Genomic DNA, 25,220 nt, shown 5'->3' with positions numbered 1-25,220 from the left:
CGCGGAACTATTCAATGTTTTTAATTCTCATGAGGTTCAGTATTTCCCGTAACATATCCGTATATACTTCCAGTTCTAAACAATCGGAAATTCAAAAAAAAATTTGCTTGAGCTCGAAATCAATGTTGAGAATACATTTTCGAGCTCGAAAATATTTTCGTATGCCTTTGTTTTCGAAAAATAACGTCTTTTCTACAATGATATCGAACGAATTCACCGATTTTCGAAAATCGGACTGAAACCAATAACTTCCTGAATTTTTGAAAATTTTCAATTTTCTTAGCGGGAAGTTAAAATTTTTTTTTATTTTTGAACAAAAATTAAAATTTAATTATTTAATAATTGATATTATGTCATATTTTTAACAATCATAATAATAAATATAAAGGAAATTAAAAAGAGTAAAATAAAATAAGGAATTAATTAAAAATCATTAAAAAAATAAATTACACAGTTATAAATTTTTATTAAACTTGTTCAAGATACAAATAATTGTTCATTACACATTATTATTATTATTTTTAATAATATATAAGCTAGATGAAAAATACCTGACACATATTTTTAAAAATTAACTACACATTACTTGTAAACATTTTGATATAAATTTCCATATAACTATAATTCATATTATTTATTTGAACTTTCAAAAAGATATCTGTGCAAGTATAAATAATTATTTTTATCTTATTATTTATGATATAAAAACTTTTCAAAAAATTACTGTATACTTTACGTAAAAAAAAAAAAAAGTAAAAAAAGTTATCACGTTTATTGGCATACTGTTAAAGTACTCGGCATTATTCATAACTTGCACATACATTTCTATATGACACTAAAGTTAGCTGACGTCTAACAATTTTAGGATTTTTTTAAAAATGATAAATTATGAAAAAAAAATTCCACCTTCATATTTTTAATTATTTTTTTTGCAATTAATTTGTTGAAAAAAAAAAATCCAGAAATTGTTAATCGTCTACTAACTTTAGTCATATTGTTATCACAATCTGTGAAAGACATTTTCTTAAGGCTTTAAATATTTCATTTCTCCACCAATTGAGCAAAAAAAAAAAATATTAATAAACCAATAAAAAAAAATGAATACTTAAATTAATTAAAGTAAAAAAATACAAAAATTTTAAATAGCATTAAAAAAAAAATAATAAAGTTCGTATTTTGATCATAAATTAGCTTCTGTTAATTATCAAAGCCTCAAATTATAAATTTTCATATAAAAATTATAAAAATTAAAATAATTGCGTTAATGTCAACTTATAATTCATGACATTCTTATCTATTACGTACTAAAGACAATTAATTATTATTATAATTATTATTCAGTAATTAATCATGGACTAGGACTTAATTATTACTGATAACGATAACTAATAACTGAGCGAACTGATGAAATTAAAAAAAACTGTCAATAAAATTAAGTAAATTTGAATTTAAATTTGGACTAGGTCCTAGTTATGATTAATTAATTAATGAGTAGTCGCTTAAATAAATGCAGTATTAAATGCAGCAGTTTCGTATATTAGGCACCGGTTCGTATTAATTGTCATTGTCATTATTTAAATTAAACGGGCTGAGATTATGAGCTACCAGTAGGACTTGAGTCTGTATTTTTAGCGGGAGTGAATTTTAGGAGACGCGTCAACATTGAAGTAATGCAAGGAATTTGTTTTTGCTGATGCATTGTCATGTTGTCTGGAGTGTTTGACTCGAAGTCCAGGGCAACGCGCTGAGATACGAAAGTCAGCAGAGTTAGAATATCATATCGGGTGCCATTTTCACGCAATTCGATACAGAGAGCTTGCATGAACCAGGAGCCGCGGGTTGTGTTGCGCCATGAATAGAAACCTGCAAAAGAAAATGAGTGTCAAGTAGATAATGATGATGATGATGATGATGAAGTATTTATTATAAGTATAGAAAATTACCTGGTATAGTTGAGTAAGCGATCAGGAAATCAGCATGAGTGGGAATGCGAAATGTAGCAGTGGGCTGGCCGTCAGTTTCAGTTCTCTCTTTCACAGCAACTCCGCCGTCGAGCTTGTCACCCTGGCAAGCTTGGATGAAAAATAGCTTTGGTTTCCCTGACAAAGTTGGACACTTGTCGGATGTAAAGAACGACCAGATTGTTTCGGCTTTGTAGGCTGTGTCGTGAGCGTAGAGCACACCCAGCTCTCCGTGGCTCAGGACGGCGACCAGCAGACAGTCATGTTGAGTGTGATCCGTGTTGGCGACTGAAATAATTTTTTTTTTTTATAATTTCAGCTGGGAAATGATCATGACAGTGAGATGCTTTACCGGTTTCCAACTGCTTGATTATGTCGCGGTGATTAAGGTTGTGATAGTCGAATACGTCGAATTGTAGAAGCTTCAAAGTTGATACCAAATTTTCACAGTCGACATTGGTGCCAGTTCGTGATTTCAAGTGACTTACGTGGAAAAACTCATGGTTGAATATTATCGCAAGGCCACGTTTTGCATGAGACATGTTGTAGTGGCTTGCATATTTTTCAGTTGGTGCTGTTTGCAATGATGTTGGGTATGGGCTTACCGAATTTCTTTAATTAAAAAAAGAAAAAACATTATTATTATTATTATTATTATCATCAATCAGAGTGGCCACAAACTGGGAATGTCGGAAATTATCAGGAAATTTTGAAAAGTATGGAATTTAATTGCGACATCAAAACTTTGAATAATAATAATTCGAATAAAATTTTTGAATCAGAGAAAAATGTGAAAAACTTTACTGGAAAACTGGGAAATATCAGGGAATTTTAAAATTATTTTTTTGTGGCCACCCTAATTATTATTTGAAAATAATAAAAGGCACATTCGATTGAAATCAATAAAAATTATATTTATTGGTAGTATTTCGCAAATTTTATGTAGCAGAATCCAGACCTCATCTACAATATTTAGTAATTAATATGAAAGATCTAATTTGAAATGAATTGACATGACGTAACTTTTAATTATATTGAATCATTTTAAATAATTTAATAAATGAAATTTTAAAAAAATGCACTTATTAATTTGAAAATTTTTTAAATGCCCATTTTTTTCAATTATTATTTTACTAATTATTTTCTATATTTATTTATAATTTTAAATTTGTCTGATGTCTGCTACATTCAAATTCATTCAACAAACATTTAAATTTTGATGTAAATGTAACTGACAAATATGAAGTTATTATATTTGAAAATATATAAATAAATAAAAATAAAAAAATGCGTATTTAGATCAATAAAAAATCAGTATTTAATTATTTAAAATTTATAAAATGTCCCAGATTTGGTACATTCGACTCATATATTTTTAAACTATCAGGAAAAATAAAAAAATAATTAATTATTAATTATAGATAAAAATTAAAAAATATTAATTGATTAATAAAAATAAATAATAAATATTTTTTTTAATAGAAAATAAAAACTTACTTTCCATAACCAAATGCATCACCAACATCATGACTTTCATCGGTAATTTTGTCTTTGATGTTATTTAATTTATTGCTGTCAATAATATCTCCACTATCCATTTCAATTCCGTTCATTATAATTTATTAATTGACTCAACTGAAAAATAATTAACCAATATAATTTATCAAATAAAATTTAAAAAGATATACTGAGTAAATTTGAAAGTATGTCGAATATGAGATAAGATTATTGACCACACAACAAAAAGACCAAATAACTCACTTTAAATGGATCCAATCAGTAAAAATCTATTTACGTTGATTGCGTGAATACCTCAAGTTTAGTCTCTGGACTTTTTTTTTTATTCAGATGAGATAAATATTTCGTTCTCGTTGTCTACTTTTATTTTTTACTCTCGAGCACAGTATTTGTATATATACATATATATTGTGATACTTGTTACAAACAATGAAAAAAAGCGTCTTGAATGACGTTTGCTGCAATGATTCATGTGTTTTTTTTATTTATTTTTGACTTCTTTCGACGTGAAGTTTGTCCATTTACGCAGCTGGTAATTCAGTCACTATAAATATGTCTTGTTCTTGTATATTAAATTAATAGATATATTTACTTACATATATTTATTTAAACATTTATGTATTTCAATTACTATGTATTTTTTTTTATCAATAATTAAAATATTTAAATTTTTAATTCAAATTTAGTTAAAAATAAAATTTACTATTTAAATAAAAGCCCGCGAAAATGGTGAGTGCTGCCTCTAGTATAATTTATTTAAATTATAAACAGATGTTATCTGGGTAGGTGTCTTTCACGCATATCCCGTTTACGCATATGTATCAATTACCCATATCCCGATGACATATATTCCAATTATTCAAATTTTTATTACACACATATTTGATTACACATATGTCCAATTATTCATATCCCGATGATACATATGTAATTTATTTTTCACCAGAAATTTATTAATTTAGATTATTTACCGCAATTTATAAGAATGTATTTTCTTTTCATCTTTGTAGGTGGAGCCACAATATTTAAATTAATTTGAATTTTAAACAACCATATAAAAACCATATAGTTCTCTTCAGTACTAACGAGAATTTTTTTCACCCCTAACTTTTTATTTTACAACCCTTTCTTTGATAAAATAAAAGGACTTTGAGTGACAATAATAATAGTAATAAAACTATTAAATTATTTCAAATAGAAGTTTTTTAAATTAGAACTACTTAATATAAAAAGAATAGAAATTAATTATAAAAAAAAAAAAAAAAAAAAAAAAAAAAAAAAAAAAAAACTCAGAGGACAAATATTTTAGTGCGCATGCGCTAACATTTGAAAAAATAAAGAGACTCCAAGAGAGTATTCTGCAGAGATTTTTTTTTCTTTTTAAAAAATAGGTCGATATATATATATATATATTTCTAGGTATTCTTTTTTTTTACTTACCTTTATTCATGTGCGTAATTTTTTCTGCATAAATAAATGTATTTTCATTTTTTGAAATATAATCATTTTCATTTTAGGAATAATAGTATATAATAAAAAAGATAAAAGGGTATTTTCGTGAGAAAAAAATAAATAAATAAATCAATCAAAATAATTTAAATAAAAAATTTTTATTAAAAAAATAAAGCGATTAAAGACAGACTTTTTACTACGCATACAATCGTAAATAAGTCAGCATGTACTGCTTGAACAATACGCATGCGCAAACATTTAAAAATTTAGCAAGTCTTTTGATTTTGTAATGTATTTGTTATTTATTACTATTAAATATAAATATAAGTATGTATATTTTATTTAGTCATATTTAATTACTTTCATGTACATTAATAAACAAAATATTTAATTAAAAATAAAGGAAAAGATATTGTCTTATTTAAATTAGAACTACTTAATATGAAAAGAATTAAAATTAATTATGAAAAAAAAAAAAAAAAAAAAAAAAAAAAAAACTCAGAGGACAAATATTTTAGTGCGCATGCGCTAACATTTGAAAAAATAAAGAGACTCCCAGAGAGTATTCTGTAGAGATTTTTTTTTCTTTTTAAAAATATGTCTATATATTTACTATATGAAATTTTTTAGTACGAATATGAATATTTACATTTATCATTTATTTCTTTACAATAATTTTGATATTCTGTACGACAAATATCGTACAGCAATCCAATTTTTTATAAAGAAACGGATAAAAAATATAAATAATATTGTAAAAAAAAAATTATTATATATATAAATAAATGAATTTTTTTCTTAATTATTCATAATTTTTTTGTTTTGCTTACTTGTATCTATGAGGGTTCTTCTGCTTCTTTTTAATTATAATAATTTCTCACTTTCTTATATATATATCTATATCTATATACTTATTTCTACTTATAAACTAAAATATTTACTTAAAAATAAAGGGAAGGTTTTTTTTTCATTCATAAATGCTCGATTAAAAATAATAAATATTAGAATTTATTATTTAAAAAAAAAAAAAAAAAAAGCGGCTGAGGACCGACTTCCTATACTGTGCGCATTCACCTACAATTGTATTTGTTTAGAAATACAATTGTACTGGTCTAGGCTATTTTCTTTTGGAAGAAAGAAAATAGCCCGTTTGGGAAACCTCGACACCGATAAAATACTCCGATAAAAATCCGATAGACCCGGAATCTATCGGTTTAAATCGGAGGTTTTTATCAGTGAAAAAACCCGACCAACACAGTGATCACTCGATTGGTGACCAAAAAAAAGCTAAATAAAACTAAATACAAATACAAAATATTATACATTAAACAATTATAAAATAAATACATAAAAAATACAATTCAATATATATAAATATAAAATTAAATAAAAATTTCATAAAATTAAAACTTACTATTAGTATCCGTGCCTGGATGTCGCAATAAACAAAATCACACACACACTGATTACACTCTTAAATTTAAATTAAATAATAATAAAAAAGACTTAAAATTAAGCGGGAACGGGAATAAAAAAAGGAAAAATAAAATTAAATAGAAGCAAACCAAACCATGCGATCAAAACCCGAATAAAAAAAACACACTTAAAATTAAAAGGGAAGGGAAAAATAAGGAATAAAATTAAATTAAATATAAACAATCCAAACCATGCGATCAAACCCGAAAAAAATAAAAAAAAAATCAAGCAAGCACAAGCCATGCAATAAAAACATGCCACTCGTACTCATTCATATAAAATAAAAATATAAATTAAATTCATAAATTATAAATCACTCGTACAGCATCCATCACACTCACACCTTAACAAAATAATTATTTAAAACTAATTACAAGTCAGCTAAAATTAAATGAATAAATACAAATAAATAATAAATAAATAATTAAATTAATTAAATAAATAATTGGTCTTCTTCTTGGTCCTGGTCCTTCTTCTCCTGGTCTCGGCATTCCTTGGCACCCATGGATATCCTCATTCTCGTTGACTGGATCTGAAACTAAAATATATATCCCAAAAGATTAAATACAGGGATACATATTTATGAAAAAAATAAAAGATTTGAAAATAAATATCCACCAGAAAAAAAAAATTAAAGCGGCGGTGTGTCCTCTGATCTGCATCACCTTGTCCTTGATGCTCAGCAACATCAGTGTCCTCAAAATTATTCTGGTCCTGGTAGGCCAGTCATGTCAATAGATTCCATTGGACTCTAGATTAGACACGTCATAAATGATATGGAAACAAGTAAATCCAAATTATATCTAAACCTGAAAAATAAAATTAGAAAGAGAAAAAAAAGATAGCAATTAATAGCCTAATAACTTCAACATGGTAAGAGTAAGGTAAGGTCCCTGGAATCATGAAAAATCTACTAAAAAAAAATTAGAATGGAAAATTATACATCTAAACCTAAACAAAAAAAAAAAAATTTGTAAAATTTATCCAATTCCTGGTGAGGTTCCGCAACCTTGAAAAATCTATTTAAAAAAAATCATGTTTCTAAACCTAAAACAAAATCCTAAAAAATGCAAAAAAAGAAAAATAAAAAATAAACATGTCAGGGTACGGTTCGCGTATCTAATTTTTTTTTCTGAATAATAATTAAAATACTATCAAAAATGAATAAATAAATAATAAAATGACTCTATTGTTGAAAGAACGACGTTAATTTAAGTGACTTTATATTTTAAAAATGACTCGAATCTACGGAACTTTAATAAAATAAAAAAAAAAACGAAGGGGTGGGGGGGGGGGGGGTGAAAGTACATTTACATTAATCAATTCAATTGAAAAAAAAAAAAAAAAAAAAAATGGCTCTAATTCAAGTGACTCTACTCGTATCAAAATGACGCTAAATTAAATGACTCGACTTTTTAAAAATGACTCGATTAAGATGACTCGACTGTTAAAAAAAAAGACTCTAATTAAAGTGACTCTACTTCTATCAAATTGACGTTAAATTACGTGACCCGAATTAAACGACGATAAAAAATAGGAGTGACTGAGCATTTAAATTAAATTAATTAATCGAAGCAAAAAAAAAAAAAAATGACCCTGATTTAAGTGAATCTACTCGTATCAAAATGACGCTAAATTAAATGACTCGACTTTTTAAAAATGACTCGAATAAGACGACTCTACTTTTAAAAAAACGACGCTAATTAAAGTGACTCTACTTCTATCAAATTGACGTTAAATTACATGACCCGAATTAAACGACGATAAAAAAAATGAAAATAAATGAGCATTCACATTAAACTACTCAATTGAAACCGAATTCCCTTTTGATCGTATAAAAAAGTCACTATAAAATCACATCGTTATGATATCATCAATAAAACCATTGCAGTCAATATTAATATCAATTGTGTAATGCGACCTGCCAGGGCCAATTACACTATCATTATAGAATGATAATGGTATTGATATTAATTATGACAGCAACAATAACATTGACAATACCGATAACAGCATGATTATTACAGATTTTCTTAACATATACGAGCAATAAGGATCGACATGAATTAAAAATAGAAATTTAAAAAATTATAGTGAAACCTGACCGAGTGCCAGGTCTCTATCATTAAGTGAAACGAAAACCGACTCTACTCTTAAAAAAATTAACTCTACTTCTATTAAATAGGCGCTAAATTAATTAACTCGACTGTTTGTAAAATGACTCGAATTAAATGACGATAAAAAGTTAAGGATGACTGAGCATTTACAATAAATTAATTAATCGAAGCAAAAAATAAAAAAAAAATGGCCCTAACTTAAGTGACTCTACTTGTATCAAAATGACTCTAAATTAAATGACTCGAATTGAATGACTCTACTATCAAAAAAACGACTTTAATTAAAATGACTTCACTTTTAAAAAACTACTGACTCTACTTCTACCAAATTGACGCTAAATTAAATGACTCGACTTTTTTAAAAATGATTCGAATAAGATGACTCTACTGTTAAAAAAACGACGCTAATTCAAATGACTCTAATCTTATAAAATTGAAGTTAAAAAAAAAATTATTGGGGTGTAAATACATGTGTGATAAAAAAAAATAAGTGTTTGTGTGTTTTTTTTTGAAAAATAATAGAAACGACATAATATATTACCATCAAAACCGAACCGTATGCGTAGCATTAGGCCACCAGCCAATCGATAAATCGAATCCCCGTTTTGATCGCACACAAAAGTCACTATAAAATCACATCATTATGATATCATCAATAAAACCATTGCAGTCAATATTAATATCAATTGTGCAATGTGACCTGCTAGGGCCAATTACACTATCATTAACTCACTCATAAAGTGGTAATGATATTGTTATTAATTATGACAACAACAATAATAATGATAACACCGATAACAACATGATAATGATAGATTTTCTTATAGCATGCGACCAATAAGGACCGACATCGATCGAACCGGAGGGTTATGCGTACCAGCCCAGAAGATCAGGATATATATTATGAAAAAACTAACAATTTAAAAACGCGACAGCCTGACCTAGTGCCAAGGCTTTTTTTTTACGCGGAAATGCCATTTAAATTAAATTTATTATTAAAAGAAAAAAAATTTTAAAAAACTCGATTTTAAAAGTGACTCTAATCAAATAAATACTACATGCAAGCAGTACTAACGAGTAAATTCAAGACTCTAATGATAATGCCACCTGACCAAGTGCCAGGTGTCTTTTTTAAATTTAAATCTAATTTAATGAATTTAAGGGGAAAAAAAGTTAAGGGTGTAGATTGGTGTGTGAAGAAAAGTCGCCGTAAGCGAGGTTGTAAGTAACCTCGACTATACGGCGACGTGTGGGGTGAGACTCGATTTCATTAAAGATGAACAGAGTCTCAGAAGGTGGTGTGTAAGTGGGAGTGTAAGAGAGAAAGAAAAGAAAGAGTTGAAGCTAAAGAAAACCCAAAGCAAAATTGATTCTAATTTAAAAACCCCTGGACCAGTAACTTAAATATCTAAAAAAAAACCGTGACGCTAATACTCGAATTAAATAAAAAAAGGGGTAAAGTGTGTAGTGAATGAAAGAGTAAATGAGTGGTAGAGTTACCACTCATTAAGAAGAAAGAGGTGGGGTGACTCTAATTAAAAAAAAAAAAACCCGAATTATTTAATTGATCTACTCCCCCGATCAGTCTAGTGACATCAAAACCCCAGTCCTATAATATTCCCCTCCTACAGTATAACTAACTTATTAACTAACGCAGCAAAAGTGACTCTAATTAATTGAATGAAAAAATAAAAATAAAAAATACATATCGCTCTACAGACACTTAAACACTTAAAAAAGAAAAGATTTGATCAGAAAAATTTTAAATGAATTGAGACCGGCACCCAAATCGCACCCGGGTACTCAAAGGGTGGGACAGAATAATTCATAAAAAATTAAAACTGATCAGGGAAAATTTCTTTTTTCAACTTTTTATCATTAAAAAAGAAAAAAAATAAATTTTTTTTAATTTTTAATGGATAAAAAAAATATTTTATATACGCTGCTATGGTTGGCCACCCATAACAGCGTAACAATATTTTTCGCCTTTAAGATCTATAGAGCGATATATATTTTCAGACTCTAATTCGCGTGAATTTAATTCTATATATATTATAAGAACCAAGTGTCCTTATAATCCCTAACACCCATAAACCCCCTCCCAGCTAAATCACTAGACCAATATCCCATTTCGCGGACAAAAACCCAACGCGAATTAATTATTAAAAAAAAAGGGTGAAGGTGGTGGTAGAGAAAGAGAAAGAGATGAGTTAGGGAAGGGTTAGTTGACTCTAAAATTAAACGCGTGATTCTACTGAGAGAATACTCTCAACAAAAAACCTATTACTGGTCCACTAATTAATCTAATTACCCCCATTAAAAAAATTAAGAAAAAGATAAGAAATAGAAGAGAGAGAGAGAGAGTTGGGAACGCAAAGAGCGTATGTGTATGTGTGTGAGATGGGAAAAAAAAAGTTGTGTTTGAATTATCAACAGCAGAAGGCTATTGATAACCAATCAATCTACACCCCATGTTAAATTAAAAAAGTAAACTACAATAACTCCAGAAGGGAGTTATTCAATTTATAGAAAAAAAAAGGTTACTCGGTTAGTACTGCTTGTGATTCAAATGACTCTAATTAAAATGAATGGAAAAAAAAAAAAAAAAATAAAAAAAAAAAATTTAAAACACTACATGACTCTACGTTGAAAAAATTAATTCAATTTAAATGGCATATTCTAAAATTGAACGAATTTACTGTAACTCGAATGAATCTACTGTAATTCAATGAACTCTACTTCTAGTAAGCTAAATTTAATATACTCGACAAGATATTTAAAAAAAAATGACGCTAATTTAAATGACTCGACTTAAAGATCTAATTCTAATAAAATGTGAGTGACTCTAATATTAAAAAGCTAATATGTATTGTTGTTTATGAATTCACACCCCAAAAATAAATATGACTCGAATGTTACTGATTCTACTGAATTAAAAATGAATTTAATTTAAGAAGAAAAAAATTTTTAAACTATGTGACTCGACTCTAATCAGAAGAAAGTAAATTTAATGTAAATGCTCAACGTAAATTTAAAAAAACTAAATGTAATTCAAATGACTCGACTTTAATTAAAAAAAACTGAATTTAATCTAAATGACTCGAATTTGATTTTTAAAAACTGAATTTAATTTAAATTACTCGAATTTTATTCAAAAAAACAAAATTTAATGCAAACGCTCAGTTGCAATAAAAAAAAACCGAATCTAACGCGAATGACTCGACTTTAATTAAAAAAAACTGAATTTAATCTAAATGACTCGACTTTAATTGAAAAGACCGAAATTTAATTTAATTGACTCGACTTTGATGTAAAATTACTGAATTTGCTGAAAATAACTCGATTTATATTAAAAAAAACAAAATTTAATGCAAACGCTCAACCGTAATTCAAAAAAACCGAATCTAACGCGAATGACTTGACTTTAATTGAAAAACCCGAAATTTAATCTAAATGACTCGAATTTGATTTTTAAAAACTGAATTTAATTTAAATTACTCGAATTTTATTCGAAAAAACAAAATTTAATGCAAACGCTCAGTTGCAATAAAAAAAAACCGAATCTAACGCGAATGACTCGACTTTAATTGAAAAACCCGAAATTTAATCTAAATGACTCGAATTTGATTTTTAAAAACTGAATTTAATTTAAATTACTCGAATTTTATTCGAAAAAACAAAATTTAATGCAAACGCTCAGTTGCAATAAAAAAAAACCGAATCTAACGCGAATGACTCGACTTTAATTAAAAAACCCGAAATTTAATCTAAATGACTCGAATTTGATTTTTAAAAACTGAATTTAATTTAAATTACTCGAATTTTATTCGAAAAAACAAAATTTAATGCAAACGCTCAGTTGCAATAAAAGAAAACCGAATCTAACGCGAATGACTCGACTTTAATTAAAAAAAACTGAATTTAATCTAAATGACTCGACTTTAATTGAAAAGACCGAAATTTAATTTAATTGACTCGACTTTGATGTAAAATTACTGAATTTGCTGAAAATAACTCGATTTATATTAAAAAAAACAAAATTTAATGCAAACGCTCAACCGTAATTCAAAAAAACCGAATCTAACGCGAATGACTTGACTTTAATTGAAAAACCCGAAATTTAATCTAAATGACTCGAATTTGATTTTTAAAAACTGAATTTAACTTAAATTACTCGAATTTTATTCGAAAAAACAAAATTTAATGCAAACGCTCAGTTGCAATAAAAGAAAACCGAATCTAACGCGAATGACTCGACTTTAATTGAAAAACCCGAAATTTAATCTAAATGACTCGAATTTGATTTTTAAAAACTGAATTTAATTTAAATTACTCGAATTTTATTCGAAAAAACAAAATTTAATGCAAACGCTCAGTTGCAATAAAAGAAAACCGAATCTAACGCGAATGACTCGACTTTAATTAAAAAAAACTGAATTTAATCTAAATGACTCGACTTTAATTGAAAAGACCGAAATTTAATTTAATTGACTCGACTTTGATGTAAAATTACTGAATTTACTGAAAATAACCCGAATTTAATTTTAAAGAACTGAATTTAATGTAAATGACTCGACTTTAATTAAAAAAACCGTAATTGAATTTAAATGACTCGACGATTGATAATTGTAACGAATTAAAATTTAAAAAAAGATACGGAACCGTTGATAAATATTAAATAATGAAATTAAATAAATAGATTATAATAAAGAAGAGAAAAGAGAGTGACAAAATTCAACAAACATTAACAAACCTCAACAGGGAAATAACTTTATTTCCCTGCCGAACGATGCCAGATGATCAGCTGGTAGGATGACAGCTAGCAGTCCGTCGAGGTAGGTCAGTGTTGTTTGCTTCCATCCTTCCTTCCAGTCAAGACATCAGAAAGAGAGTTTTCATCGTTGAAATCCACTGATAATCTATTTAAATAATTGTCATTAATTAATAAATAAAAATCCTGTTGACTATTGTATTTGATTCGCGAGAAAAAAAAATTAAGAAAAAAAAATTAATTATTTCAACTTGCGAAAACGCTTGTTGAAAAAAAAAAATTTTTTTTTCAAGGTGACTACTGATAATGTTTATGGAAAAAAAAAAAAAAAATATTTGTAAAAGAAGTCAACAGAATTTTTGAAAATAGTTGGACACCCCGACTACGATGTCTACACATCGGGTGTCGGGTGCCAACTGACCCTTTTGCCCCTTGACCGTAGCCCTCTCACTTCACCCCCACTTTCCCTCTCTCACTACTCACCCTGCGCAGTAGACGATTTTACAGTATGGGCTTTTTTTCTGCGCAGGTAGAAGGAGATCTCCCCGAACTACCCCACAACCGTGCCTACGTGACCTGACCCTCTTCCCCCGTCCCCGCGACCCCCTTGTCCAAAAAAAGCTGATGCAACAATTTTTAAATAAAAATCATTCGAATAAATTTAATGAAATTTTTATATTTTTTTATGCTAAAATGTATTTATTATTATGAATTAATGCCAACACAACCTAATTAACTCAAGTACAAATGCTAATCATTCATACAAACTCCTTTGACTGTTAATTAAACAGTATAAATTATAAAAAATGTCCATCAATCATTAAATAAAGTCATCATACATCTTATATTTATAGATCTTGATATTTTATAGATCTAATAAAATACTTTCATGTTAAATAAATAAGTTTTCATGATTATTTATTAAACGTTAAAGTAATAAAAGTTTTAAAAGCTTCATATTTTCATTCATCCTTTTTTACAGTACAACTTTAAATTTAATCTATTTCCCGCGAGAATAAGTCGCGCGTATCTCAGTACGCATGCGAACTAGAACATAAACACATTTAAAAAACTTGTCGTGTCTTTAAAAAAAACAGTCGACGTAAATAATAAAATTAATTATTATTCTTACATCATTAATTTATTATATTTAAATTAATGAACTAATTTGAGTGCTAATTAAATTAATCGTAGCAAGGATATTAAGATGAGAACCTAAATAGCTACATTAGTTGCTGTTTTGTCGACATTCTAACCTAATTTCATTTGTCAAAATATATATCAATTGAATGTATTTACAATAAGACCGCAGTAAGTAACAATTTTACAACAAACTCATTTTAAATCTATTATTTATTGATCTTTAATATTTCTACGTGAAAAATCAATTTTTTTTTATATTAATTAACTACAAATTAAAGCATCATAAATTGTCTTTCTTCTTCCTGAGTGCATTAACTCTTTCCTCTTTTATATTTAAATAATTAAATCACATAAATTTATAACTCACTAACAAACTCTTAATTATAATTATATTTATTTCAGATCAGCACAAAATAAGTCAGATGGTGATCAATAGATGTACGTTAATTTTTACATTGATCATTATTAATTCTAAATCATGAATTTAATATGATTTACTTAATGAACTAGCTTGAATCCTAATTAAATTGCTAGTGACAATATTATAATTAATATGAGAACTGGAAAAGCAACAGAAGCCACAGTTCTGTCAACGATTTAACCAAATTTTATTTGTGAACTTATTCAAAAAATGACAGGAGTAAGAGTAAGTAATAATTTAACAATTGACACATTTTAATTCTATTCTATATTGTTCTTCAATACACCTGAGTTAAAAGTCAATATTTCTAATTAATTAATCATAAATTACAACATTATGAATTGTCTTTCTTCTTCTTCATGAGGAATAAAACTTTTTCGACTTTTATATTTAAATAATTAAAACACGTCACTTCATTGCTCACTAACAAACATCAAATAATTATAATCTTTGTTTCAGATGGGAAAAAATGAATTCTTAATCAATGGATATTTGTTCTAAATGTACGTCAATTCGTACGTTGCCCACCAAATTAACGGAATTTCTACCGATGGCGCAAGAAAGATGGTAATAACTAATGAATTAAGGAAGCTAAAATTTTATTATCATTTCGTTAAGCATGCAGTCTTTTCAAGGTCACAAAAAATACTTTTTTCTTTTTTCACTTTTCTTTAATTTAATATATTTTCAGAATCGAAGAAAACGCATTTGAAGATTCTCTAATTGTCGCAGTGATATGAAAGTGTTCATTCATAGAGCATGAACACATGCAAGTGCAATTTAAAAAGAGAGATTTTATTTCTGCGTAATTGGTTTTAAATTTATCCTTTCAAGATAAAATAAATCTCTTTGAATTTAACTCACGTGTCAAATATTATTTTAGTTATTATAATTATATTATTATCAAGTCAAATGAAACATATTTGGCGGTGTAGACTTATTACAATAATGTAATTAAAATCGAGAAGTGACGTCGACGAATAATGAGTTCACTATGCAAATGACAAAAAAATACATTTGCTTTTAAATTAAAAATACATTTATTTGTCAATTGTTGTTACATTTTTTCAATAAATGTAGATATCTATCATTTATTATTTACATCGACTGTTTTTTTTTAAGACACGACAAGTTTTTTAAATGTGTTTATGTTCTAGTTCGCATGCGTACTGAGATACGCGCGACTTATTCTCGCGGGAAATAGATTAAATTTAAAGTTGTACTGTAAAAAAGGATGAATGAAAATATGAAGCTTTTAAAACTTTTATTACTTTAACGTTTAATAAATAATCATGAAAACTTATTTATTTAACATGAAAGTATTTTATTAGATCTATAAAATATCAAGATCTATAAATATAAGATTCATGATGACTTTATTTAATGATTGATGGACATTTTTTATAATTTATACTGTTTAATTAACAGTCAAAGGAGTTTGTATGAATGATTAGCATTTGTACTTGAGTTAATTAGGTTGTGTTGGCATTAATTCATAATAATAAATACATTTTAGCATAAAAAAATATAAAAATTTCATTAAATTTATTCGAATGATTTTTATTTAAAAATTGTTGCATCAGCTTTTTTTGGACAAGGGGGTCGCGGGGACGGGGGAAGAGGGTCAGGTCACGTAGGCACGGTTGTGGGGTAGTTCGGGGAGATCTCCTTCTACCTGCGCAGAAAAAAAGCCCATACTGTAAAATCGTCTACTGCGCAGGGTGAGTAGTGAGAGAGGGAAAGTGGGGGTGAAGTGAGAGGGCTACGGTCAAGGGGCAAAAGGGTCAGTTGGCACCCGACACCCGATGTGTAGACATCGTAGTCGGGGTGTCCAACTATTTTCAAAAATTCTGTTGACTTCTTTTACAAATATTTTTTTTTTTTTTTTCCATAAACATTATCAGTAGTCACCTTGAAAAAAAAATTTTTTTTTTTCAACAAGCGTTTTCGCAAGTTGAAATAATTAATTTTTTTTTCTTAATTTTTTTTTCTCGCGAATCAAATACAATAGTCAACAGGATTTTTATTTATTAATTAATGACAATTATTTAAATAGATTATCAGTGGATTTCAACGATGAAAACTCTCTTTCTGATGTCTTGACTGGAAGGAAGGATGGAAGCAAACAACACTGACCTACCTCGACGGACTGCTAGCTGTCATCCTACCAGCTGATCATCTGGCATCGTTCGGCAGGGAAATAAAGTTATTTCCCTGTTGAGGTTTGTTAATGTTTGTTGAATTTTGTCACTCTCTTTTCTCTTCTTTATTATAATCTATTTATTTAATTTCATTATTTAATATTTATCAACGGTTCCGTATCTTTTTTTAAATTTTAATTCGTTACAATTATCAATCGTCGAGTCATTTAAATTCAATTACGGTTTTTTTAATTAAAGTCGAGTCATTTACATTAAATTCAGTTCTTTAAAATTAAATTCGGGTTATTTTCAGTAAATTCAGTAATTTTACATCAAAGTCGAGTCAATTAAATTAAATTTCGGTCTTTTCAATTAAAGTCGAGTCATTTAGATTAAATTCAGTTTTTTTTAATTAAAGTCGAGTCATTCGCGTTAGATTCGGTTTTCTTTTATTGCAACTGAGCGTTTGCATTAAATTTTGTTTTTTCGAATAAAATTCGAGTAATTTAAATTAAATTCAGTTTTTAAAAATCAAATTCGAGTCATTTAGATTAAATTTCGGGTTTTTCAATTAAAGTCGAGTCATTCGCGTTAGATTCGGTTTTCTTTTATTGCAACTGAGCGTTTGCATTAAATTTTGTTTTTTCGAATAAAATTCGAGTAATTTAAGTTAAATTCAGTTTTTAAAAATCAAATTCGAGTCATTTAGATTAAATTTCGGGTTTTTCAATTAAAGTCAAGTCATTCGCGTTAGATTCGGTTTTTTTGAATTACGGTTGAGCGTTTGCATTAAATTTTGTTTTTTTTAATATAAATCGAGTTATTTTCAGCAAATTCAGTAATTTTACATCAAAGTCGAGTCAATTAAATTAAATTTCGGTCTTTTCAATTAAAGTCGAGTCATTTAGATTAAATTCAGTTTTTTTTAATTAAAGTCGAGTCATTCGCGTTAGATTCGGTTTTCTTTTATTGCAACTGAGCGTTTGCATTAAATTTTGTTTTTTCGAATAAAATTCGAGTAATTTAAATTAAATTCAGTTTTTAAAAATCAAATTCGAGTCATTTAGATTAAATTTCGGGTTTTTTAATTAAAGTCGAGTCATTCGCGTTAGATTCGGTTTTTTTTTATTGCAACTGAGCGTTTGCATTAAATTTTGTTTTTTCGAATAAAATTCGAGTAATTTAAATTAAATTCAGTTTTTAAAAATCAAATTCGAGTCATTTAGATTAAATTTCGGGTTTTTCAATTAAAGTCGAGTCATTCGCGTTAGATTCGGTTTTTTTTTATTGCAACTGAGCGTTTGCATTAAATTTTGTTTTTTCGAATAAAATTCGAGTAATTTAAATTAAATTCAGTTTTTAAAAATCAAATTCGAGTCATTTAGATTAAATTTCGGGTTTTTCAATTAAAGTCAAGTCATTCGCGTTAGATTCGGTTTTTTTGAATTACGGTTGAGCGTTTGCATTAAATTTTGTTTTTTTTAATATAAATCGAGTTATTTTCAGCAAATTCAGTAATTTTACATCAAAGTCGAGTCAATTAAATTAAATTTCGGTCTTTTCAATTAAAGTCGAGTCATTTAGATTAAATTCAGTTTTTTTTAATTAAAGTCGAGTCATTCGCGTTAGATTCGGTTTTTTTTTATTGCAACTGAGCGTTTGCATTAAATTTTGTTTTTTTGAATAAAATTCGAGTAATTTAAATTAAATTCAGTTTTTAAAAATCAAATTCGAGTCATTTAGATTAAATTCAGTTTTTTTTAATTAAAGTCGAGTCATTTGAATTACATTTAGTTTTTTTAAATTTACGTTGAGCATTTACATTAAATTTACTTTCTTCTGATTAGAGTCGAGTCACATAGTTTAAAAATTTTTTTCTTCTTAAATTAAATTCATTTTTAATTCAGTAGAATCAGTAACATTCGAGTCATATTTATTTTTGGGGTGTGAATTCATAAACAACAATACATATTAGCTTTTTAATATTAGAGTCACTCACATTTTATTAGAATTAGATCTTTAAGTCGAGTCATTTAAATTAGCGTCATTTTTTTTTAAATATCTTGTCGAGTATATTAAATTTAGCTTACTAGAAGTAGAGTTCATTGAATTACAGTAGATTCATTCGAGTTACAGTAAATTCGTTCAATTTTAGAATATGCCATTTAAATTGAATTAATTTTTTCAACGTAGAGTCATGTAGTGTTTTAAATTTTTTTTTTTTATTTTTTTTTTTTTTTTTCCATTCATTTTAATTAGAGTCATTTGAATCACAAGCAGTACTAACCGAGTAACCTTTTTTTTTCTATAAATTGAATAACTCCCTTCTGGAGTTATTGTAGTTTACTTTTTTAATTTAACATGGGGTGTAGATTGATTGGTTATCAATAGCCTTCTGCTGTTGATAATTCAAACACAACTTTTTTTTTCCCATCTCACACACATACACATACGCTCTTTGCGTTCCCAACTCTCTCTCTCTCTCTTCTATTTCTTATCTTTTTCTTAATTTTTTTAATGGGGGTAATTAGATTAATTAGTGGACCAGTAATAGGTTTTTTGTTGAGAGTATTCTCTCAGTAGAATCACGCGTTTAATTTTAGAGTCAACTAACCCTTCCCTAACTCATCTCTTTCTCTTTCTCTACCACCACCTTCACCCTTTTTTTTTAATAATTAATTCGCGTTGGGTTTTTGTCCGCGAAATGGGATATTGGTCTAGTGATTTAGCTGGGAGGGGGTTTATGGGTGTTAGGGATTATAAGGACACTTGGTTCTTATAATATATATAGAATTAAATTCACGCGAATTAGAGTCTGAAAATATATATCGCTCTATAGATCTTAAAGGCGAAAAATATTGTTACGCTGTTATGGGTGGCCAACCATAGCAGCGTATATAAAATATTTTTTTTATCCATTAAAAATTAAAAAAAATTTATTTTTTTTCTTTTTTAATGATAAAAAGTTGAAAAAAGAAATTTTCCCTGATCAGTTTTAATTTTTTATGAATTATTCTGTCCCACCCTTTGAGTACCCGGGTGCGATTTGGGTGCCGGTCTCAATTCATTTAAAATTTTTCTGATCAAATCTTTTCTTTTTTAAGTGTTTAAGTGTCTGTAGAGCGATATGTATTTTTTATTTTTATTTTTTCATTCAATTAATTAGAGTCACTTTTGCTGCGTTAGTTAATAAGTTAGTTATACTGTAGGAGGGGAATATTATAGGACTGGGGTTTTGATGTCACTAGACTGATCGGGGGAGTAGATCAATTAAATAATTCGGGTTTTTTTTTTTTTAATTAGAGTCACCCCACCTCTTTCTTCTTAATGAGTGGTAACTCTACCACTCATTTACTCTTTCATTCACTACACACTTTACCCCTTTTTTTATTTAATTCGAGTATTAGCGTCACGGTTTTTTTTTAGATATTTAAGTTACTGGTCCAGGGGTTTTTAAATTAGAATCAATTTTGCTTTGGGTTTTCTTTAGCTTCAACTCTTTCTTTTCTTTCTCTCTTACACTCCCACTTACACACCACCTTCTGAGACTCTGTTCATCTTTAATGAAATCGAGTCTCACCCCACACGTCGCCGTATAGTCGAGGTTACTTACAACCTCGCTTACGGCGACTTTTCTTCACACACCAATCTACACCCTTAACTTTTTTTCCCCTTAAATTCATTAAATTAGATTTAAATTTAAAAAAGACACCTGGCACTTGGTCAGGTGGCATTATCATTAGAGTCTTGAATTTACTCGTTAGTACTGCTTGCATGTAGTATTTATTTGATTAGAGTCACTTTTAAAATCGAGTTTTTTAAAATTTTTTTTCTTTTAATAATAAATTTAATTTAAATGGCATTTCCGCGTAAAAAAAAAGCCTTGGCACTAGGTCAGGCTGTCGCGTTTTTAAATTGTTAGTTTTTTCATAATATATATCCTGATCTTCTGGGCTGGTACGCATAACCCTCCGGTTCGATCGATGTCGGTCCTTATTGGTCGCATGCTATAAGAAAATCTATCATTATCATGTTGTTATCGGTGTTATCATTATTATTGTTGTTGTCATAATTAATAACAATATCATTACCACTTTATGAGTGAGTTAATGATAGTGTAATTGGCCCTAGCAGGTCACATTGCACAATTGATATTAATATTGACTGCAATGGTTTTATTGATGATATCATAATGATGTGATTTTATAGTGACTTTTGTGTGCGATCAAAACGGGGATTCGATTTATCGATTGGCTGGTGGCCTAATGCTACGCATACGGTTCGGTTTTGATGGTAATATATTATGTCGTTTCTATTATTTTTCAAAAAAAAACACACAAACACTTATTTTTTTTTATCACACATGTATTTACACCCCAATAATTTTTTTTTTAACTTCAATTTTATAAGATTAGAGTCATTTGAATTAGCGTCGTTTTTTTAACAGTAGAGTCATCTTATTCGAATCATTTTTAAAAAAGTCGAGTCATTTAATTTAGCGTCAATTTGGTAGAAGTAGAGTCAGTAGTTTTTTAAAAGTGAAGTCATTTTAATTAAAGTCGTTTTTTTGATAGTAGAGTCATTCAATTCGAGTCATTTAATTTAGAGTCATTTTGATACAAGTAGAGTCACTTAAGTTAGGGCCATTTTTTTTTTATTTTTTGCTTCGATTAATTAATTTATTGTAAATGCTCAGTCATCCTTAACTTTTTATCGTCATTTAATTCGAGTCATTTTACAAACAGTCGAGTTAATTAATTTAGCGCCTATTTAATAGAAGTAGAGTTAATTTTTTTAAGAGTAGAGTCGGTTTTCGTTTCACTTAATGATAGAGACCTGGCACTCGGTCAGGTTTCACTATAATTTTTTAAATTTCTATTTTTAATTCATGTCGATCCTTATTGCTCGTATATGTTAAGAAAATCTGTAATAATCATGCTGTTATCGGTATTGTCAATGTTATTGTTGCTGTCATAATTAATATCAATACCATTATCATTCTATAATGATAGTGTAATTGGCCCTGGCAGGTCGCATTACACAATTGATATTAATATTGACTGCAATGGTTTTATTGATGATATCATAACGATGTGATTTTATAGTGACTTTTTTATACGATCAAAAGGGAATTCGGTTTCAATTGAGTAGTTTAATGTGAATGCTCATTTATTTTCATTTTTTTTATCGTCGTTTAATTCGGGTCATGTAATTTAACGTCAATTTGATAGAAGTAGAGTCACTTTAATTAGCGTCGTTTTTTTAAAAGTAGAGTCGTCTTATTCGAGTCATTTTTAAAAAGTCGAGTCATTTAATTTAGCGTCATTTTGATACGAGTAGATTCACTTAAATCAGGGTCATTTTTTTTTTTTTTTGCTTCGATTAATTAATTTAATTTAAATGCTCAGTCACTCCTATTTTTTATCGTCGTTTAATTCGGGTCACGTAATTTAACGTCAATTTGATAGAAGTAGAGTCACTTTAATTAGAGTCTTTTTTTTTAACAGTCGAGTCATCTTAATCGAGTCATTTTTAAAAAGTCGAGTCATTTAATTTAGCGTCATTTTGATACGAGTAGAGTCACTTGAATTAGAGCCATTTTTTTTTTTTTTTTTTTTTTCAATTGAATTGATTAATGTAAATGTACTTTCACCCCCCCCCCCACCCCTTCGTTTTTTTTTTTATTTTATTAAAGTTCCGTAGATTCGAGTCATTTTTAAAATATAAAGTCACTTAAATTAACGTCGTTCTTTCAACAATAGAGTCATTTTATTATTTATTTATTCATTTTTGATAGTATTTTAATTATTATTCAGAAAAAAAAATTAGATACGCGAACCGTACCCTGACATGTTTATTTTTTATTTTTCTTTTTTTGCATTTTTTAGGATTTTGTTTTAGGTTTAGAAACATGATTTTTTTTAAATAGATTTTTCAAGGTTGCGGAACCTCACCAGGAATTGGATAAATTTTACAAATTTTTTTTTTTTTGTTTAGGTTTAGATGTATAATTTTCCATTCTAATTTTTTTTTAGTAGATTTTTCATGATTCCAGGGACCTTACCTTACTCTTACCATGTTGAAGTTATTAGGCTATTAATTGCTATCTTTTTTTTCTCTTTCTAATTTTATTTTTCAGGTTTAGATATAATTTGGATTTACTTGTTTCCATATCATTTATGACGTGTCTAATCTAGAGTCCAATGGAATCTATTGACATGACTGGCCTACCAGGACCAGAATAATTTTGAGGACACTGATGTTGCTGAGCATCAAGGACAAGGTGATGCAGATCAGAGGACACACCGCCGCTTTAATTTTTTTTTTCTGGTGGATATTTATTTTCAAATCTTTTATTTTTTTCATAAATATGTATCCCTGTATTTAATCTTTTGGGATATATATTTTAGTTTCAGATCCAGTCAACGAGAATGAGGATATCCATGGGTGCCAAGGAATGCCGAGACCAGGAGAAGAAGGACCAGGACCAAGAAGAAGACCAATTATTTATTTAATTAATTTAATTATTTATTTATTATTTATTTGTATTTATTCATTTAATTTTAGCTGACTTGTAATTAGTTTTAAATAATTATTTTGTTAAGGTGTGAGTGTGATGGATGCTGTACGAGTGATTTATAATTTATGAATTTAATTTATATTTTTATTTTATATGAATGAGTACGAGTGGCATGTTTTTATTGCATGGCTTGTGCTTGCTTGATTTTTTTTTTATTTTTTTCGGGTTTGATCGCATGGTTTGGATTGTTTATATTTAATTTAATTTTATTCCTTATTTTTCCCTTCCCTTTTAATTTTAAGTGTGTTTTTTTTATTCGGGTTTTGATCGCATGGTTTGGTTTGCTTCTATTTAATTTTATTTTTCCTTTTTTTATTCCCGTTCCCGCTTAATTTTAAGTCTTTTTTATTATTATTTAATTTAAATTTAAGAGTGTAATCAGTGTGTGTGTGATTTTGTTTATTGCGACATCCAGGCACGGATACTAATAGTAAGTTTTAATTTTATGAAATTTTTATTTAATTTTATATTTATATATATTGAATTGTATTTTTTATGTATTTATTTTATAATTGTTTAATGTATAATATTTTGTATTTGTATTTAGTTTTATTTAGCTTTTTTTTGGTCACCAATCGAGTGATCACTGTGTTGGTCGGGTTTTTTCACTGATAAAAACCTCCGATTTAAACCGATAGATTCCGGGTCTATCGGATTTTTATCGGAGTATTTTATCGGTGTCGAGGTTTCCCAAACGGGCTATTTTCTTTCTTCCAAAAGAAAATAGCCTAGACCAGTACAATTGTATTTCTAAACAAATACAATTGTAGGTGAATGCGCACAGTATAGGAAGTCGGTCCTCAGCCGCTTTTTTTTTTTTTTTTTTTAAATAATAAATTCTAATATTTATTATTTTTAATCGAGCATTTATGAATGAAAAAAAAACCTTCCCTTTATTTTTAAGTAAATATTTTAGTTTATAAGTAGAAATAAGTATATAGATATAGATATATATATAAGAAAGTGAGAAATTATTATAATTAAAAAGAAGCAGAAGAACCCTCATAGATACAAGTAAGCAAAACAAAAAAATTATGAATAATTAAGAAAAAAATACATTTATTTATATATATAATAATTTTTTTTTTTACAATATTATCTATATTTTTTATTCGTTTCTTTACAAAAATTTGGATTGCTGTACGATATTTGTCGTACAGAATATCAAAATTATTGTAAAGAAATAAATGATAAATGTAAATATTCATATTCATACTAAAAAATTTCATATAGTAAATATATAGACATATTTTTAAAAAGAAAAAAAAAATCTCTACAGAATACTCTCTGGGAGTCGCTTTATTTTTTTTAATGTTGGCGCATGCGCACTAAAATATTTGTCCTCTGAGTTTTTTTTTTTTTTTTTTTTTTTTTTTTTTTTTTTTTTCATAATTAATTTTAATTCTTTTCATATTAAGTAGTTCTAATTTAAATAAGACAATATCTTTTCCTTTATTTTTAATTAAATATTTTGTTTATTAATGTACATGAAAGTAATTAAATATGACTAAATAAAATATACATACTTATATTTATATTTAATAGTAATAAATAACAAATACATTACAAAATCAAAAGACTTGCTAAATTTTTAAATGTTTGCGCATGCGTATTGTTAAAGCAGTACATGCCGACTTATT

General features: G+C 27.5%; 1 protein-coding gene and 3 long non-coding RNA genes across 4 annotated transcripts; 2 read left to right on the top strand and 2 right to left on the bottom strand.

Annotated features, from left to right (window-relative positions):
- Positions 1 to 519: 519 nt before the first annotated feature.
- Positions 520 to 3,957, bottom strand: LOC103578638 (caspase-1). The gene is made up of 5 exons (XM_008559776.3): positions 3,723 to 3,957; positions 3,459 to 3,596; positions 2,314 to 2,573; positions 1,944 to 2,249; positions 520 to 1,863 (listed from the first exon to the last, which is right to left on the bottom strand). Exons 2-5 carry the CDS (start codon positions 3,572 to 3,574, stop codon positions 1,595 to 1,597), a joined length of 951 nt encoding a protein of 316 aa, XP_008557998.1. The 5' UTR covers positions 3,575 to 3,596; positions 3,723 to 3,957; the 3' UTR covers positions 520 to 1,594.
- A 2,398-nt stretch (positions 3,958 to 6,355) lies between these two features.
- Positions 6,356 to 13,503, bottom strand: LOC128668661 (uncharacterized). The gene is made up of 3 exons (XR_008404304.1): positions 13,278 to 13,503; positions 7,026 to 7,216; positions 6,356 to 6,945 (listed from the first exon to the last, which is right to left on the bottom strand). It is a non-coding gene; the product is annotated as an uncharacterized LOC128668661 (long non-coding RNA).
- Positions 13,504 to 14,281: 778 nt separating this feature from the next.
- Positions 14,282 to 15,960, top strand: LOC103579314 (uncharacterized). The gene is made up of 4 exons (XR_008404302.1): positions 14,282 to 14,606; positions 14,841 to 15,084; positions 15,319 to 15,426; positions 15,551 to 15,960. It is a non-coding gene; the product is annotated as an uncharacterized LOC103579314 (long non-coding RNA).
- Positions 15,961 to 16,919: 959 nt separating this feature from the next.
- LOC128668660 (uncharacterized) lies at positions 16,920 to 24,000 on the top strand. The gene is made up of 3 exons (XR_008404303.1): positions 16,920 to 17,081; positions 23,140 to 23,330; positions 23,411 to 24,000. It is a non-coding gene; the product is annotated as an uncharacterized LOC128668660 (long non-coding RNA).
- Positions 24,001 to 25,220: the final 1,220 nt, after the last annotated feature.

This window comes from Microplitis demolitor, chromosome 9, assembly GCF_026212275.2.
Source record: "Microplitis demolitor isolate Queensland-Clemson2020A chromosome 9, iyMicDemo2.1a, whole genome shotgun sequence".
Lineage (NCBI taxonomy): Eukaryota > Metazoa > Arthropoda > Insecta > Hymenoptera > Braconidae > Microplitis > Microplitis demolitor.
The sequence above is the reverse complement of the archived record's forward strand: the minus strand, read 5'-3'. Positions and strand labels throughout refer to the sequence as shown.